This window comes from Polypterus senegalus, chromosome 3, assembly GCF_016835505.1.
Source record: "Polypterus senegalus isolate Bchr_013 chromosome 3, ASM1683550v1, whole genome shotgun sequence".
Classification (NCBI taxonomy): domain Eukaryota; kingdom Metazoa; phylum Chordata; class Cladistia; order Polypteriformes; family Polypteridae; genus Polypterus; species Polypterus senegalus.
In genome coordinates, this window is record NC_053156.1 from 18061464 (window position 1) to 18079528 (window position 18065).

Consider the following 18065-nt stretch of genomic DNA (forward strand, 5'->3'; position numbering starts at 1 on the left):
GACTTTGTTGTGCGACATGAAGAATGGGAGTCTCTCGAGTACAACCAGCAATGTCGTTTGTATCGCGGAAGCATGAAACAAGAATCCTTAAATGAATTAAAATAATCGGTGTCTATTCAATGACGACAATCGTAGTTTAAACGTGATAAATAAAACCAGAATCGGGTTATACAAAAAAAAAATGACAAAAATTTGTATTTTGTTTGTTTCTTGGGAAAAAAACACATTTAAAGAAGTAACCTGTACGTAACGTTTTACTGACTACATAAAGGTGTACGCAGAAAAACTTTTTTTCTAGCAGTATCGTATTTCCCAGATGTGTTTATTAATGTTTTTTTTCTTTTTTCATTTGTCCAGATCAAAATAGCAATAAATCAAGCCGCCCACCTACGCTCTCCTCACGCACCTCCAGCCTGGCTCAGGCTTATTGAGTTTTTAAATTGAAATACTTTTTTTTTAAGATTCTGCTCTCAGCTTGTGCTATGGCAAGGTGGTCCTGCGCTCTTTCGTGCCCGACTCTCCATTTACTAACACATAAACCCCCCGACGTGTGTACTGCGTATGTACCCACGCATGCGCACGTCCGGCTTGCTGTCTGAGAGACCTTTGCTTAAAGCATACTGGTTTACGCATGAGGTGCTTTTCAAAATGAAACAAGGATCAAAAAAGTCAAAAGGAGTGCTGATCGTCATTCCAAAAAATAAAATTAAAATAAAAAAGGCAACGTGGGCACCGAGTCCATCAGGATTGCTTCACGATGGTTGAAATTGCCAGCAGGATGTCTCGATAAAGCTTCCATGAGTTGGGGGGCACACCTTTCCGTTGTTCATCTGAGCCGATCCGTTACTTTAGCGGCATTCGGGATATTTCTTCTTACTTGTGCCGTGACATCATCAGAAAGTTTTTTTTTTTTCTTTTTAATTCCCGTTTCGTTTCAGGCCGCCAAGCCCCCATAAAAGGCTTCCTCTACCAGGCTGCTCCTCACCCGTTTGCCACCTCTGATTCCTGAGTGGTGAAGATGGGCCCCATCTCCGCAAAAGAGCAAATGGGCAGCACACGTGCCATACCCAATGAGGCCAATGTAAACAACGGACAGACGTAACAGGTGGGCGGCCACCTAGCCTGGCACATGGCGTATAGACTAGCGGGCGGGCATGTCCTGAAGAGTGATAAGGCACATTCCGAAAAATAAGTAGGCCAGTCTTGTAAAAAGACCTCAAGTCACCATAATGAGAGGGCACCCAGAAACTGCCGTGGCTTTATAGTGCCCTGCTGGGTGCTCCAATTGGTATCGTTTTCCGCCTGGAGTGCCAGTCAGAATCATTGCATGTTGGTCACTACCAAGCTATCCTGCCAGTCACTTCTTGTGGGCACTGCTCTGTGAAGTGGTTTCCAGATCGTTCCTAGTTGCTTTAAGCCATTTATAGCGTCTTCCAGCTCCGCTAAGGATTTTTGCAGTGCTTAGTCTTCAGAACATTCTAGAGGATGTCAGTCAATGCTGTTGGTTTACAGTCGGGTCCAAGTTGCAATGACTGACTGGGGTGCCAGTCATGATTTTCTGGGCGCTCCTATAGCTGCTGCCAACTGATTGGCACTATTACTTTTTTTTTTGGCTGCAGGATTCCACCACACTGCCATACGGGTCAAGATGGTGGTCCTTCAGATGAGTCTCGGTTTACACTGGGTCCACTGATGGAGCGCTGGTTCTGCTTTATAGTGCCTTTAACATCGGCGCAATATCTCCCGAGTGCTGCTATGATCCGTCCATTTGGAGTTCCCCACAATTTTCCTGAGCATTTTCAGTTGCCACTGCTACTTTGTGGTGGACACTGCCATGTAGGCACTTGCTGGCCACAGTGACCGGTCATCATAAGTGTCCCCAATTGAGCCTACTCAGTAGGACTATTTGGTCCGTTAAGCGCTGCCAGTTGCTGTTTTGGTGTTCAATCCGTTCCCAGCAAATTAAAAAACGCGGCTCACCAGATCGGGCAACTGGACTTTAGTGCGCCACTTTCTGTCGGTCGCTGGTTTCTGGAGGGCTAAGATGGCGCTTACTGGTCTCTGTAGTGGGGGTTTGCACGCTTGGAGAGCACCAGAAATAAAGGTTTGGAGTCCTGAGGCAATAAGCTGCCCCTCAGATGTCCATCCAGACGATATAAAAGGATCTGGACTTTTTTTTTTTTTCCCAAACAAGACGTGCCCGCGTGTCTGCATGTGCGTCGCGTCTCCATAGCAACAACACGTCACACGCACGGGCACACAGACGCACAAATCGATGAAAATAAACACTGTAGAAAAAGAACGATCATCCATCTTTCGATTTAAAAAAAATAATAACGAGAATTACTGTATAATAATAAGTATCCCAGCACCACCCAGTGGCTTGTTGAAGCATTGCACTGCTGGACAAAACAATAGAAACGATAGGCTATACCGAGCTGGAAAGTTTAGAAGAGAAAGTCTGCTGGGGGTGCAACTTGTACTCCGGCCACGCGTTTGGTCCAGTAAACCAGAGTGCATGCTTTGGCAATAAAGTGAGGAACGGCATCTGCCGCCCGGTTGTACTCCGGGTCCACCAGCAGGAATGACGGATCTCTTAAAATGACCAGCGTGTCCAGCCATCTTATTGTCCATTATTGCCCAACCCGAGTTTGTTGTAAGAGCGAGTCGTGTGATTGGCCCTCCCAGTCAAGTTTTAGACAAGGGCTGCACTTTTTCCTTTTTTTTTGTCTTTTTATTTATTTATTTTGCACGGTTCCTTTCCACGGGCGGACAGCCCTGTGCCCTGGAATGGTGTCCAGCTTCCCAATCCCCTCATTACTGTCGCTGCTGCTCGGCCGACTCTCGTACGTTCCTGCTCCGGTTGGCACCGTCCCTTGGTGGTGCGACCCTTTGGACTTCCTCATCGCTGCTGCTCTCTTCGTCATCGCCCCTATCGGGGTCCTGTGCCTCCCCGTTGCGCTCTGTCTTGCATTTGGCGACCGCTTTCTTCTCCTCACTCTCCTTTTCGACTTCCTCTTCCTCGAAAGCCTCTGGGTTCTCCAACATCTCCCGAATTAGCGGTGGCATCGGACCTGGGATTTCCATCTTGAGGGTGATGGCCCGCTCTGCGCCTGGACAAAAGTACAATAATAAAAGAGGCTCCAGTTAGACTGGTTGTTTATAGCCAACGGGCCCGATAGGAGGGCGCTTTAGAGCACGTGCGTCTCCTTACGCACTCAAGAATATATCTCAGAAGCCCTGAGCCTCCACCCTACAGCTTCAAGTAGATGGAGTTGATTCTAGTAGGCGCCAAAAGAGTCTGACTGCAGACCTTCAGAGCCCCGCCCACTTAAACTCTGGTTAAGATAGGGATGTGGGAGGGTCTTCTGACTCAAGTAATGCCAAATACTGTGGAGCAAGTTAACTCCACCTACTTGGAGATAAACGGTGGAGGCTCCAGGCTGGAGAAATCCCAGTCTCCACCCACCCGAATACCTTGAGCTCAGGAGACTGGGCATGACAGGGTGGGGCCAGATAGCAGACTTATCAAATAACCCACGTGACAATGATCCTTCCTATGAAGTCTAACTAAATAAAATGCTGTGCCAATTTCTAAGCCCACTTACTGTATAGCTGAGCAGGATCGCTGGACTCCAGAGCTCTGCCCATTTAAAGTCAGGTTAAGATTAGGGATGTGGGAGGGTCATCTGACTCAAGAAATGTCAAGTACAGTTGAGCGAGTTAACTCCGCCTACTTGGAGATGAAGGGTGGAGGCTCCAGGCTGGAGAGATACTAGACTCCACCCACCTGAATAACTTGTGCTCAGGGGGAGGGAGAAGGGGCGTGAGAGCAGACTTACCATATAACCCATGTGACAATGATACTAGAAAGTCTAATTAAATAAAATACTGTACCATCTTCTAAATCACATTTAATCCTGAGTAGGGTTACTGGGGCCTATCCTAGCAAGCACAAGGCACAATTCAGGAACAAACGGTCCATTCATTACTGTCCAACTGCAGAGCAGCAGAGCCAGATGTTAATGCATCGTTTGACCCGAAGGTTCTTGGGGAAAGTAAAATTTGGGGTAAATTAAGGTTAGGGGCGAGTGTTATTAAGGTTAGAGGTTTGTGTAAATAGCTGTTGCTCATTGTATTCTGAGACCTCCATCAAAAACTGTGGAAACCAACCCAAAGTACATTGGCGTATGCCTCTGCAGCTCTACAGCTTCGCAGTCCATTGCAGGGTGAAGACATCCCAATAACAACCCCCTGAAACACACACACACACAGGGGACACTTTAGCATTGCCAGTCCACCTAACCCACATGTCTTTGGACTGTGAGAGGAGACCCACACAGACACGGGGAAAACATGCCAACTCCATGCAGAGACGACCCAGGACATGCACCCTGCTCTCCTTAATGTGCAGCAGCAGCACGATTGCTGCGCCACCGCTACGTAAAATAGACAGAAAATATTTATAGTAAATAAATGAATATTCCAACAAGTAAAAAAGACGTGGACCCTAAACACCCCCAATGTCGTAAGCTGCACACATGGTAAGGGTCTGAACTCGCCTCACCCTGTGTCCACCATCATGGTTAGCCGACTGTGGAGGATTATTTTGAGTAACATTAAATAAATAAAAGTACAGTGAAATATGACAATGAATAAATAATAACAGCATGAAATGTGCATTACAAATCAAATTTGTCTTACTTATTTAATGTTGATTTTTTTTTTTTCTTTAATTTCATTGATGTGCTGAAAACAAGCCCTAAAAAGAAGCTGTCACTTTCACTCATCAAAGCCGAGAGGGGCGGGTTCAGATTGGTGACTCGTCGGAAGAGGTGACGTAAACCTTCAAGTGCCATCGAGCGCCACCTTTACAGCAGACACTTCATATGCAAGCTCCTAGTGAGAAGTTCCGACTTTCTTGAATTAAAGTTGCCGCTTTGCACAAGACAGGCAGGCAACGTTTTCTTTCTCCTTTCGTTGCTCATGCGCAGGAGCCGCAGGCGCCCCCCACCCCAAACCCAAGAAAGCGCATGCGTCTATGATGCAGAAGACACGCCAATCAAATAGCGGGACCCGATCTGACGAGTGAAAGTGACAGTTTTAAAGTGACAGGGTTTAATTTCACGTTTGAAACAAAGGAAAAAAATGTATCGAATTCATGATAGATCTAATTAGTTATACTCGTATTTCATGTTGCAATTGGTTATGTATTGTCTTATTTGTATTTTTTTTTTAATTTGTTCACAACATTCCTCCATAATTACCCGGTGGTAAGGGGCGGGTTCACTCGGCATCCTCTCACCTTTAGTGCTGATCCCTCGCAGATCGGTAATTTTCATCAGCATTCGTGGAAACATGTGCGGTTTGTTGGGGCGTCTGCGCCGTGCATACACCTTAAGTGCCTCCAGCAGTGGCTCCTGAAGTTTGTCCACCTTCTGTGGTTCTTCTAGATCCATCCGATCTGTCAAAAAAACAAACAAAAAACAAATCGTGAGTGTGCGACCCTCGACTTTCTCGTCATCTCCCAGCTGCGCAATATTTCTCAAATATCATATCTCTGTTTCTCATCGTAACTACTTGATAATATCGACACAAATCATTTATCTCTATTTAAAATCAAACTTAATATTAAAATGATATTTTCGCACTTAGGGAGGTCGAAAACGGCGATTTTTTTATGATTACATACACATTACCGAGATTACTTACAAAGTAAAAAAAGTTATAGTCACCTATAAAAACACAGAAAAAGTTTTTAGTTTCATATAATAATGGTTGCAATAAGTTGCTATAGCTCAAACTGCATTTAGTTATGATAATGATGGCGGAAATAAAATAAATAAATAAATTAAATGTATTACAGGAGCACGACGGGGACAGCTTATTGATCACATTACATAGCATGTTCAATGTTTACACATTATTGCTAAATTGATACTGATACTTATGTATAAACTAGCTGTACCCCGTGGCTGTAATAGTAATAAAACAAGACAAACTTTAAAAATCAATAGACGTTGGCATTGTATCTGATCGTGTTCAGCTCTGACGGGAGAGCGCTCCCCGCCTGGGAAGAAAAGCACGTGCCCATCATATGTCTGGCAATCAGCAGCTACCCTCTGAAATACATGGAGCTCTGATCTCTCTCTCAAAAATGTCAAACGTTACTCCTTAACAGCCTCTAGATGATAATGTCTGTTGACCAAACAGGTATCGCTAGCTAAGAGAAGGTGAGGTCCGCTCCAACACGTGGCGCGAGGTAGACTGACTCGAACAGAAGCTGGAGTGAGTGAGGAAGGCCCCGCCCCCCTGCTCTCCGCCCACAGTCACTCCCTTGGATTTGCATAAATACATCGGTACCGCAAGTGAACACTGGTACTTAGCGCGATGAGGGGAGTCACAAAATCAACCGGGGAGTTCAAGTAAATTATAGAGAACAACCCGATCTAAATCCGTTAAGTAATTTTCTCGTTAAAAGCAGACATACAAACAGAATGCGCTTGGACCACGAAATTTTTTAAACCGTTTCTTAGCGAGCACCTAATGGGCCAAGGGTAAATGTCAAGTCCCAAGTCCTCATGGTTCGGAGATTTCGTGATGAGTGAGTCAGTGGTATTTGGCTTTTACATAAAGATAGAGTAAAATAAAATTAGTAATGGTTATTGAAAGAATATGCGTTAGATTGAATACAGTTTTTAATATTATGCACACATTTATACACTTAACAAATGGCTATCAAACTGTTAAATACGAAGGTAAACAACTATAAAATGTAAAACAGAAAATGAAACGAAACGTACCGACATATATATATATATTAAAATAATACAAAATAAATATTCTTTTGTTCTGCGAAAAATAGCGCTAAGCGTGGCACCAAAACAATTAGATAATGCCATAAGAAAGTAAATCGTATCACGTATCTTCCATTTTACTGCACCAAGAGAAAGCTTGCCGTTTTTTGATCCCCGATTGGCTCTAATCCACTGTTCGTCACACGGTGACCAAGAATACATTATTATTGTGGAACTTAAAACAGCTGATTTAAACGTTAATTTAACTCAAAATGATCACGTTTGTGCTTTATAGAGCTCTTTCTTCAGTATCACTTTTAATTAAAGTACACGCGAGGTAAAATAAGTTTGTGTGGTTGAGAGTAGGATTCAATTTTTCAGAACTTAAACATTTTCTATTTTTTTTTTCTTGGCACCGATTTCTAAATTTGCATACAGTTGCGATATTTGCATAAGGAAACGCCCCTTTATTCCGCATATGTTTGCACAGCAGCAGAAAAACAAACGTAAAGTTAACAGACTTGTTTTTCTTTTGTGTCCAAGGTTTTTTGAAATGTTGGAAGCTGCGATTTAAGGTGCATGTATTCGATAAAGTGGCACACCTGTAGGATAACAAACACCACCAAAGCAAACGTTACTTCTCCAAAAGTCAACGTGCTGTAACCTTCTTAAATTTTGAATTATTGTGTATAAAATTAAATGATTCCACATGCCCTCGGGAATCTTGCGAATTGTGCTGTGGGGTGTGGGCAGAGGTTGGGCCACTGGGTTGTACGCAGTTGTTTTTCCACCTAAACCTGTTTTTCTGTTCTTGTGTTTCTATGTTTTTTATTCACGAGTCTATGTTTTTTGGCATCACAATCGTGTATTTCTTTTCAACTGCAGTTTCTTACATACATTTATTGTTTCCTACATCTTAACAAAAACGTATCAACTCTGCGCATCTCTAAACTGTAATTACTAGTCTGTCTGTGCATAGCCAAGTGAACTTGGTGATTGTGATTGGTGATGTATGTCTTGACGTCACACACTGCATAGTATGCATACTTTAATGTCAGCCAGTCATGTGCGGATAGCAAAAGAGGTAATTAAATATCAACTGCCACGTCACCAAAGTCTGTCATCGAGGACTTTAAAGAAGGACGGGGCCATAAACGATGTTGTGAGAAACTGAAAAAGTACAAACGAACATCCTTCCATTATCCAACCCGCTATAATTAACATTAATTTTATTTAAATTTTTTTCATTTTTATTACTATTTAATTTAATATTGTTTCTTTGTATCAGTATACTGCTGCTGGATTATGTGAATTTCCCCTTGGGATTAATAAAGTATCTATCTATATCCTAACTGCAGGGTCACGGGGGTCTGCTGGAGTCCATCCATCCCAGCCAACACAGGGGGCAAGGCAGGAACAAATCCCGGGCAGGGCGCACACACACACACACACCAAGCACACACTAGGGACAATTTAGGATTGCCAATGCACCTAATCGGAGGAAACCCATGCGAAACGGGGAGGACATGCAAACGGGAAGCGAACCCGGGTCTCCTAACTGCGAGGCAGCAGCGCTACCCACTGCGCCCCACAAACAAACATTTAAATATTTTAGATGTTTTAGCAGACGGTTGTGGCGAGCGCCCTCTTCTACGCGGTGGTGTGCTGTGGACGCCTGGAGAAACTGGTGAAGAAGGCAGGCTCTATTTTAGGCATGGAGCTGGACAGTTTGACATCCATGGCAGAGTGACGGGCGATGAGCAGACTCCTGTCAATCATGGAGGATCAACTGCATCCACTGAACAGGATCATCTCCAGACAGAGGAGCAGCTTCAGCGACAGACTGCTGTCACCGTCCTGCTCCACTGACAGACTGAGGAGACCCCACACTATGTGACTCTTCAATTCCACCCCCGAGGGGTAAATGTTAACATTATACAAAAGTTATTGTCTGTTATACCTTCATTATTATCACTATTTATTTTTTTTTACTGCTGCTGGAGTGTGAATTTCCCCTTGGGATTAATAAAGTATTATCTATCTATCTATCTATCTATTATATAGTGCCTTTCATATCTATCTATCCAGCCATCTAAAGTTAAAGTTGATTTGAGTGAGGACGAGTCCTGTTTGAATTTCACATTTGCTGCTTATTAGGAATATGAGATTTTTTTTTGGCACTTAGATTTATTTGGCAGACAGGTGCCGCAGTTGTATTTAATTAGACAATTCCACCGTATTAAACATGGCTGTGTTTTTCTGTTTTTATCTGATTACATGGTCTGTTTTTCTTAAAAGTCAGAGTGGCAACACTGGCTGTACGAGCCTGGCATACGAAACAGTTCTTAAAGCAAAGGGTTTAGAGTTTTTAACAAAGAAGCTTGTTTTGCGGTATGATTTGTGACTAGTCTGGTAAAACACACCTTATGGGATTCTCGACAAAAAACGAATAATGTCTGGAACAGTAAAACGGAAAGAGTATGGATAGTTCAGCATGTAAAGACTGTATAAATTCAACAATTTCAGAGGGACATACCTGTATAGAAAGAAATACATTCGAAGCAGATAATGAACGATGGAAAACAGAATGTGACTTTAACGAAATGGTTTAATTAATAATAACATGCTGAGAAAAGGTTGACAAGTTTAATTCAAACGTTGCACTGTTTTTTTTTTTTTTTTAATGTTGTTAATTCCGTATTTGTGTTCTATTTAAACAATGTCTTTTCGCTATGTTTGTACTGGATGTAAATATTCTCTAATAAAAGAAAAGAAAAGAAAACTCGTTTGGTATTGGCTATTGTTATTTTACTGATACAGACTGCGTCCTGGTATTTGATCCTAACAATATTTTGTGACGGTTTAATGATTGGCATATTTATTACATTACATGGATTTCAGGATGTGGGTAAACATTCACTTATAGTATAATGTGTTGTAAAGAGGGGAAAAAACATCAGTTATTTCCTTTAAATGTATACCGTAGACCTAAAAATATTGCTTTATATGGTAAAATTCTGGCAACCACAGTCATTTTTTTTTTTACCGTAGATTTTTCTTTCCAGTGAGAAAAAGCTATACGTAGCACCAATAAAACATCCATCCATCTATTATCCTATAACTAAGCCAATCCCAGCCAACACAGGGCACAAGGCAGGAAACAAACCCCGGGCAGGGCGCCAGCCTACCGCAGGGCTCGCACACACTAAGCACTCACTAGGGACAATTTAGGATCTCCAACGCACCTAACCTGCACGTCTTTGGACTGTGGGGGGAAACCCATGCAGACACAGGGAGGACATGCAAACTCCACACAGCGAACCTGGGTCTCCTAACAGCGAGGCAGCTGCGCTACCCACTGTGCCACCGTGCCGCCCCCAAAAAACAATCACTTAAATCAGATAACAGGGTCGTCTTATTATTAATAATAATATTATCTGTCACCTTAAAATGACACATTTGAAATAATATGATTTGTTATCATTAACTTTGCACAGTTTAAATATTCATCCACTTTCAGCCAGTGACGTCACAACAACTGGGCACAGTCCGGCTGCACTTCACCAAAAAACAGAAAAGCAGTCGTGTCGTGTCTGCCAAGCCCTTCTGCACAAATTCATTTACTTCCAAACACTTCCATCCATCCATTATCCAACCCGCTATAACCTAACCACAGGGTCACGAGGGTCTGCTGGAGCCAATCCCAGCCAACATAGGGCGCAAGGCAGGAAACAAACCCCGGGCAGAGCGCCAGCCCACCGCAGTTCCAAACACTTTCATTTTCCTATTCTATTTAATTGGATTGCCACGTGTGTGGTTAGAAAGAATGAAAAGCGTCTTAAGAAAACGCGATTTAAATTAACAATTTACGAAATGTCGCGAAGTGATTTCCTAAGTTGAAAATGAGCCGAGTTTATAAGAGAGGCAGCGCACACTTCTGTTGTGGATTTATTAGAGCTAACGTCATACTCTGTAAAAGTCGAGCATATGTAAATAAATAAAATGTAAAATGTATCCAAATCATATTATGTGATATCATCTACTGTCAAATTCTACTCCGTACTTCTAAAATGTGTATTTTTATACTGTATTGAGGATTTGTTCTGTCCTGTGTTATGTATTGACATATCAATTTTGTCAAAGATCTTTTTTTTCTTCTTCTATCGTAGTTGTCCGTACGCCACGTGTAATTTGGTCCCCTTTTCATTTTTTCGTATTGTAATCGTCTAAACATTCCATTTCGAGAGGTTGATTAATTTCGACGTTTTAAACCTCCCCGAGTGCGAAAACACAATTTTTGGAATTATGTCTGTCTATGTGTGTGTATAAACACGAGAATGTAAAAACACGATAATTTGAGTACGTTTCCACTTAGGTCAACCAAATTTTGCATGCAAGTAGTTGGTACAAAACGTTAATTTCTATCACCTTTTGGGCTATTTGCGCTAACCGGAAGTGGTTCTTTTCCTTTTATTCATGCAGCTGCAGAGTCCGATTTATTCAACTTTACTTTTGCTCAATATATTATTAAATTGATTTGATTTGTTGTTGATGCTTCTTTAATATACATAATGTAAAAACATAATCATTATCTTGCGGATTACTCCTCAAATATTCATCCCCATATCTGAGTATACGAGAAAGTCCGGGGGAGAGCCCCGCGCATCTTCTTTGTAGAGCTGCCCTCCTGGTCCAAACAGCTTCGCGATCTTCGTTGAGCCGCAATCAACAGTGGACGCTGCTAAACGTTAAGGTGTCAGGCATTTTCTTGAGATCTTTAAAAACGATTCGGTCCTCTTGAGAAGAGAGATGTTTTGTCTTCTCGAGAAAATTATTTCATTTTTCCGAGAAAAGAATGCAAAAAATAAATAAATAAATAAATAAATAAAAAAATGAACATCATAGCAAAAGTATTTTTTTTTGGTCTTGATATCAAATAACACAAAAAAATCAACTTATTGTCGTTTTATTCCCCGAGAGCTATGTTGCTGCTAAATTAAATAAATAAATAAAGGTATTTTCCAAGCGGTAAGACTGGCGTCTTTCCACGCACCGCGCAGTGTAAAACTGGAATGATTCGTGTAGCAACTGTAACGCTTAAAACCGAACCATTGGGGATGTCCAATTTATGTATTTAATTTATTTTACATTAACTTAAAATAGTGGTGTTTCCAGCTAAGCTTTATTTCACATTTCTTTTTCTATTTAGATTCCTGTTAATGTGTACGATGTCTCGCTATCACAATTATAAATTCATACAAAGCAGTCAGAATATTTTCTTTCAAATCTCCTTCAGGGATTCTTCTCAGTACCAAATACAATACACTTTCTTTCTGGATAGCCCAAAATCACACAGGAAGCCCTGCCTTTTGACAGCCCAGAAGCCTTGACTCTCCAATAAGACAACCCCCCCCCCAAAAAAAAAAAAACCTTTAGGGAAAAAATGGAAGAACAAATGTGAATTGCAGTTCAAAGAGAGACCCCTTTCCAGTGTCAGTGGGTGTCAAAAAAACGGGGGTCAATACAATACAATACACAGAACAGAACACAAGGAATCATCAATACAATCTAAAGCAATAGAAATATTACAAGTACAGAGAAGAATTTAACAGTAGATGATATCACATAATTGGGCGGCACGGTGGCGCAGTGGGTAGCACTGCTGCCTCGCAGTTAGGAGACCCTGCGTGGAGTTTGCATGTTCTCCCCGTGTCTGCGTGCGTTCCATCCGGGTGCTGTTTCTTCCCACAGTCCAAAGACATGCAGGCTAGGTGCATTGGCAATTCTAAATTGTACCTAGTGTGTGCTTGGTGTGTGTGTGCCCTGCGGTGGGCTGGCACCCTGCCCGGGGTTTGTTTCTTGCCTTGTACCCTGTGTTGGTTGGGATTGATTCCGGCAGACCCCCGTGACCCTGTAGTTAGGATATAGCGGGTTGGATAATGAATGGATGGATGGATGGGTGAATATCACATAATGACCGTCTTATTTGATGTTAATCTTACTAAAAATCAATACTTTTCTAATCCTAAAAACACGGTATTCTCATGTTCCCCATATACGGTGAAATGAAGTCGATCTAACTTAAAACAATGCAGCTTTACGCGCATGCTCGACCGTTCCAGGTTTGCATAAAGTCTGATATTTTGCATAAAGACCCGCCCCTTTTGTTCCAAGGGTTGCGCACCGCAAGTCTCTGTATTCCTGGAAAGGAAGTTATAGACTTTTGGGAAACTGGTGGGGTTTTTTTTTCCAAATACCGCGGGTTTTGTGCGGATATGGAAGCCGATTTAGGATTTATTTTTTTATTTTTTCCACCAAGCAATGAGGTCACCCACCGTACATCAGAAAAGCATGTTTTTCTCATTTTCCAAAGTTGCAATATAATTAATGTTAAAACTAGATGATAAACTCAATCATACAAAACAGAAGGTGCTAACTTTACGTGGTAGCAAGTGAACCACCCGACGCTTGTGCTTTGTGTATTTATTAGATGGAGCTGCTGTCCGCAATGAAATTGAATGGATTGAAATAAGGATTAGATGGATTAAATTAAGAAAAATATGTATCCTTAACCGAAAAAAAAAAGTTTAATATACAAAATCAAGTATGATGAAATGGATTGCATTACTTTGATTCTGCAATGAGAAGTCGGGCAAAATTGGCTAATTAACAAAAATTACAATATGCAAATTCAGGCCCCTTCTTCAGGCAGTTTGTAATCTGGGATTTTTTGTTCGATAGTTTGTAATTTGTAATTTAATTCTACACGAATACATTTATTTACTCTGTTTTAACTGTGTTATGTTTTCTGCGCACAAAGCGACTGCAGCAACTTTAAACGAATGTTTCATTTTAAAACTACTCGAACTAGCTGTGTGGAACCACTGGGACTGAATTAACTAAACTAGCAAATTTAATTTGTTTCTTTGGAGAACATTTATGACAAAAATAAAATATACATTACCGTCTTTAGATGTGATTTTATATCTTAGATCGCAGGCATCAAACAAAGATTCTTTTTGTTGTGTGGGAAACTGAACGTGATTAAGGCAGACATTTCCCATCTTAGTGCTTTGATCACAAAGTGGGTGATGTGTGTGTGTGTGTGTGTGTAAGGGGGGGGGTTGGAAGGGTGTGAGCACGGCGTTGAAAGCCCCCCCACCCTACCGCCCCCATCCTCGTTTTCTCTTCTTATGGTTATTTACTTATCACTTTATTTATCTTATTCAATCTCTTTATAGCCGTCAATTTCTGAAACCCAACAAGTTCACCAGTGTTAGTGTAACGTGGCGCTTAAGTGTCAACCTCAGTCCGCTGATTAAAATTTAAAAAACGTTTTTTATTGTTGGTAGGGTGGAATTCTGTTTTGTAAAGTTCATATTCAAATAAAATAAAATTAAAAAAGTGTTAATTGATCGCTCGTCTTTGACTTTGCCCCGCATGCGGTTGCAGTGCATATCCTACTTGTTATTATTATTATTATTTTTTTTTTCAAATCAATGTCGAGGTTTTGTCTTACAGCGCAGACACGGGAAGGTCTACAGGAATAATCGGCCATCGGCTGGCAAGGCTTTGGCAGCACAGTCACCCGCCCTCGTCCCCGTGTCCTGCTTGAGGAAGGTCCAGCCTGGCAAGGAATGTTTAGTCTCGCTATAGTCTGGCCGACTTTCTGGGCTATACTGGTGACGACAAATTTCCTTTTTTATTTTGTTTTTGGTTTGCTTAAATTAATGTAATTAATTCATTCACACTCACTTCTTTTTGATATTTTGGTATAACCACTACGCTCTTCTTTTTTTTTTATTTTGCGCGTTTCCGACCCATGGCACAAGTTCCCTTGATTGCAGTTCCTACTTTGAAGAAATCCGCCCGCAGTGTAGCGGCTTTACACCCGTCAAGTGACTGTGAGCGCCAGACGGGCTGTGCGGACAGCTAGCGACGGGCAACAGCAGCAGCACTCTGGGCCTACTGAACAGACGACGACGACAACAGCAACGATAATAATAATAATAATAATAATAATAATAATAATAATAATAATAATGAGCAACAATTAATTATTATTATTATTATTATTAACAACAGCAATAACAATGACGATGATGATAATGTTATTATTGTTGTTACACCGCATGATGATGATAACGTTGTTGTTAGTGAAAATAATGGTAATAAAGTTATTAATATTAATGTTGTTAATATGATGATGATGACGACAATAATATTCTTATTATTAATATTGTTGTTAATAAGGATGATGAAGATAATAATAATGTTGTTGTTGTTATTATTATTACTATTGCCGTTAATAATGATGGTAATAATAATCATAATATTGTTGTTGCAGCTTGAGGATGATAATAACGTTGTTGTTAATAATGAAAATAATGGTAATAATGTTATTATTAATATTGTTGTTGTTAATATGATGATAATATTTTTATTATTAATGGTTCTGTTAATGATGATATAATCATAATATTGTTATTACAGCACATGATGATGATAAGATTGTTGTTGTTAATGAAAATAATGGTAATAATGTTATTAATATTAAAATCAATGTTGTTCATATGATAATGATGATGATGATGATAATCATAATGTTGTTGTTATTATTACTATTGCCGTTAATAATGATGGTGAGAATAATCATAATATTGTTCTTATTGTTGTTGCAGCTTATGAGGATGATAACGTTGTTGTTGTTAATGATTAAAATAATGGTAATAATGTTATTATTAATATTGTTGCTGTTAATATGATGAAAATATTCTTCTTATTATTAATAGTTCTGTTAATGATGATGATAATCATAATATTATTATTGCTGTTGCAGCTCATGATGATTATGTTGATGTTAATAATGATGATGATAATCATAATATTGTTATTATTGTTGCAGTTAATGATGACGATGATGATAATGTTGTTGTTAATAATGAAAATAATTTAAGTTATTATTAATATTGTTGTTAATAATGATGATGATGAGCATGTTGTTGTTATTATTACTATTGCTGCTAATGATGATGATGACAACAATCATATCATTGTTGCTGTTAATGATGATGATATTGCTGTTATTGTTGTTAATAATAAAATGATAATAATGGTGTTGTTATTAATAACAATGATGATGATAATATAATGTTCTTATTATTAATATTGTTGTTTTTAATGATGATGGTGATCATAATTTTGTTATTGTTGTTAAAGATGATGGTAATAGTGTTGTTGTTTTTATTATTATTGTTTTAAAATGATGATGATGATGATGATGATGATGGTAATAATAATGGTGTTATTAACAACAGCAGCAGTAATAATTACATCATTAATATTACCATCATCATCAATATTAATAATAAAAGACATATTCTAATTATCTGCATTACTGTTAATACTAATAATAATTTGATCATCGTCTTCATCATCCTCGTCATTTTCAACAGCAAGTCAATTCTCTGCTGCCAGCCTCTGCCCAATAACCACACACCTGAAGCCCATCAGGTTGGGCCTCAGTTACCGGTGCCCGTGAGGAAGGCGTCGTCCCCAAAAGCCCGATGAGCCACCTACTCATCTGCTCGTAGATACGGACGGCGCTTCAGCGGGTCTAATACTGTGGTGAGCTGGCGTGGCGCAGACCGAGTGGGCTTCTTAGCCGCTTGAACCTGGTCTACTTGGCGTGGCTGATCTAGTCTTTCGGCACCATACCTCCACAGATGAGGCAGATGGCACTGAGGAGCCCCGTTTCCGTATCGTCCATCTCCAGGGGCAGGAGTTGTCCGGCAAAGGCAAAGACCAGGTCTGTGAGGGGCCCAAATCCAGCATTGTGCATCTGAGTGCGGTTCAAAGTCAAGCCATCCGAGAAGGTCATGGTGTCCTGCTCCGGAGTGTACCGAGTGCAGATCCTCAGCATCTGGAAAAAAGCAAAAGGGGCAAAATCAGAGGCACTGCAGAGCAGGGTGAGGGCACAGAGGGCACCGCATGACTGGGCCACATCAGAATGTGAAGGGGTGATGGCTTTGTCCCCAAGCCCAAATGGCTATATGAGCCTTTCCCTTTTTTTCACATTTTGTTGGGTTGCAGCCTCGTTTTTTTTTTTTGTCCACACACATGAAGCAACACTCGGCACCCCAGAAGGACAAAAGCGAAAGCAGGAGTTTAGGAATGTCTTGCCAATTTATTCAAGAAGTATTATAAAAGAAGAGGCCCCCTCATGCAACTCTTCTGACCCTTTCCTATGACATCCCGTTCCATTGATCATAATTGAGATGTTTCTAGATCTTGTTTGGAGCCCACCTGTGGGACACAATTAATGAAGGGACACCCCCCCCCCTCCTTGCCTATAGGAGGTCTGCAGTGGACACATACCAGGCTGTGAGGTCAGAGGCAGATCTGGGGAAGGCTTTGAAGGCATTCATTCAGGGGGTGACACTTGGAATGAAGGGGCAAACTGAGGAATTAGGGGAGAGATGGGGACCAAGAACCTGATGGTCACTCTGGCGGAGCTTATGTGCGGAGATGGGAGCAGCTACCAGGAGGACCACACTCCAACCATCTGGGCTTTTGGAGAGAATGGCCAGATGTCACACAAGTTAGTAAAGTGGCACCTGAAGGACCCTCCAACTGTGAGAAATGCAGATCTCTGGTCTGAGGACACCAGGACTGGACTGGATGTCACATCTGGAGGAGACTGGGCAGAGCTCACCTCCTGCACAATGCCAATCCAATGGTGAAGCCTGGTGGGACTGGGACTGGGCGACTAGACAGAGTTGGGGTGAAGCTGAACGGAGTGCCAAGAGCACGGAGGACCCCAGAATGGGCCCAACGTTCAATAACCCAAAGCGCAGCTCACAGACAAAACAGGGGTGGGCTTTGGGGACAACTGCACTGCCAGGCCTTGAGCCCAATCAGACATCTCTGAAGATACTGGACCACAGCTCCCTGACGACATACACACTGTATAGAATGGACTATATTGGGGGCGCTCAGGCTTTGTCCCCAAACCTAAATGACAAAAAAAAAAAAAAAGAACAGAAGTGACAAAAGCAAACGGTTTTATTACCAAATAAGGTGCCCCGTGAACACATTGGGGCTGAAGAACAACAAAAATCTCAGCCTTCTGGCCTTTCTAATGACCCTCTTAGCCTCCTTCCCTTGCCAAGCCACTTAGCAATGGCTTCCTCCCAACTCCAAGATCTCCTGGATACGGACTGCAGGGGTCCTTCATATCTGGAGTAGGGGAGACCCATCCGGGTAAGC

The 18065-nt window shown here is 41.3% G+C and overlaps 1 protein-coding gene across 2 annotated transcripts in view; it reads right to left on the reverse strand.

Annotated features, from left to right (window-relative positions):
- Positions 1-331: 331 nt before the first annotated feature.
- Positions 332-18065, reverse strand: part of rarga (retinoic acid receptor gamma a) — a 176414-nt gene continuing 158680 nt past the window's right edge. For both annotated transcript variants that reach the window (XM_039746718.1, XM_039746719.1), the window contains 3 exons: positions 16515-16719; positions 5306-5464; positions 332-3113 (listed from right to left, as the gene is read on the reverse strand). In XM_039746718.1, coding sequence (XP_039602652.1) covers positions 2818-3113; positions 5306-5464; positions 16515-16719 — 660 coding nt within the window. In that variant the 3' untranslated portion in view covers positions 332-2817. The remainder of the gene's footprint in view (positions 3114-5305; positions 5465-16514; positions 16720-18065) is intronic.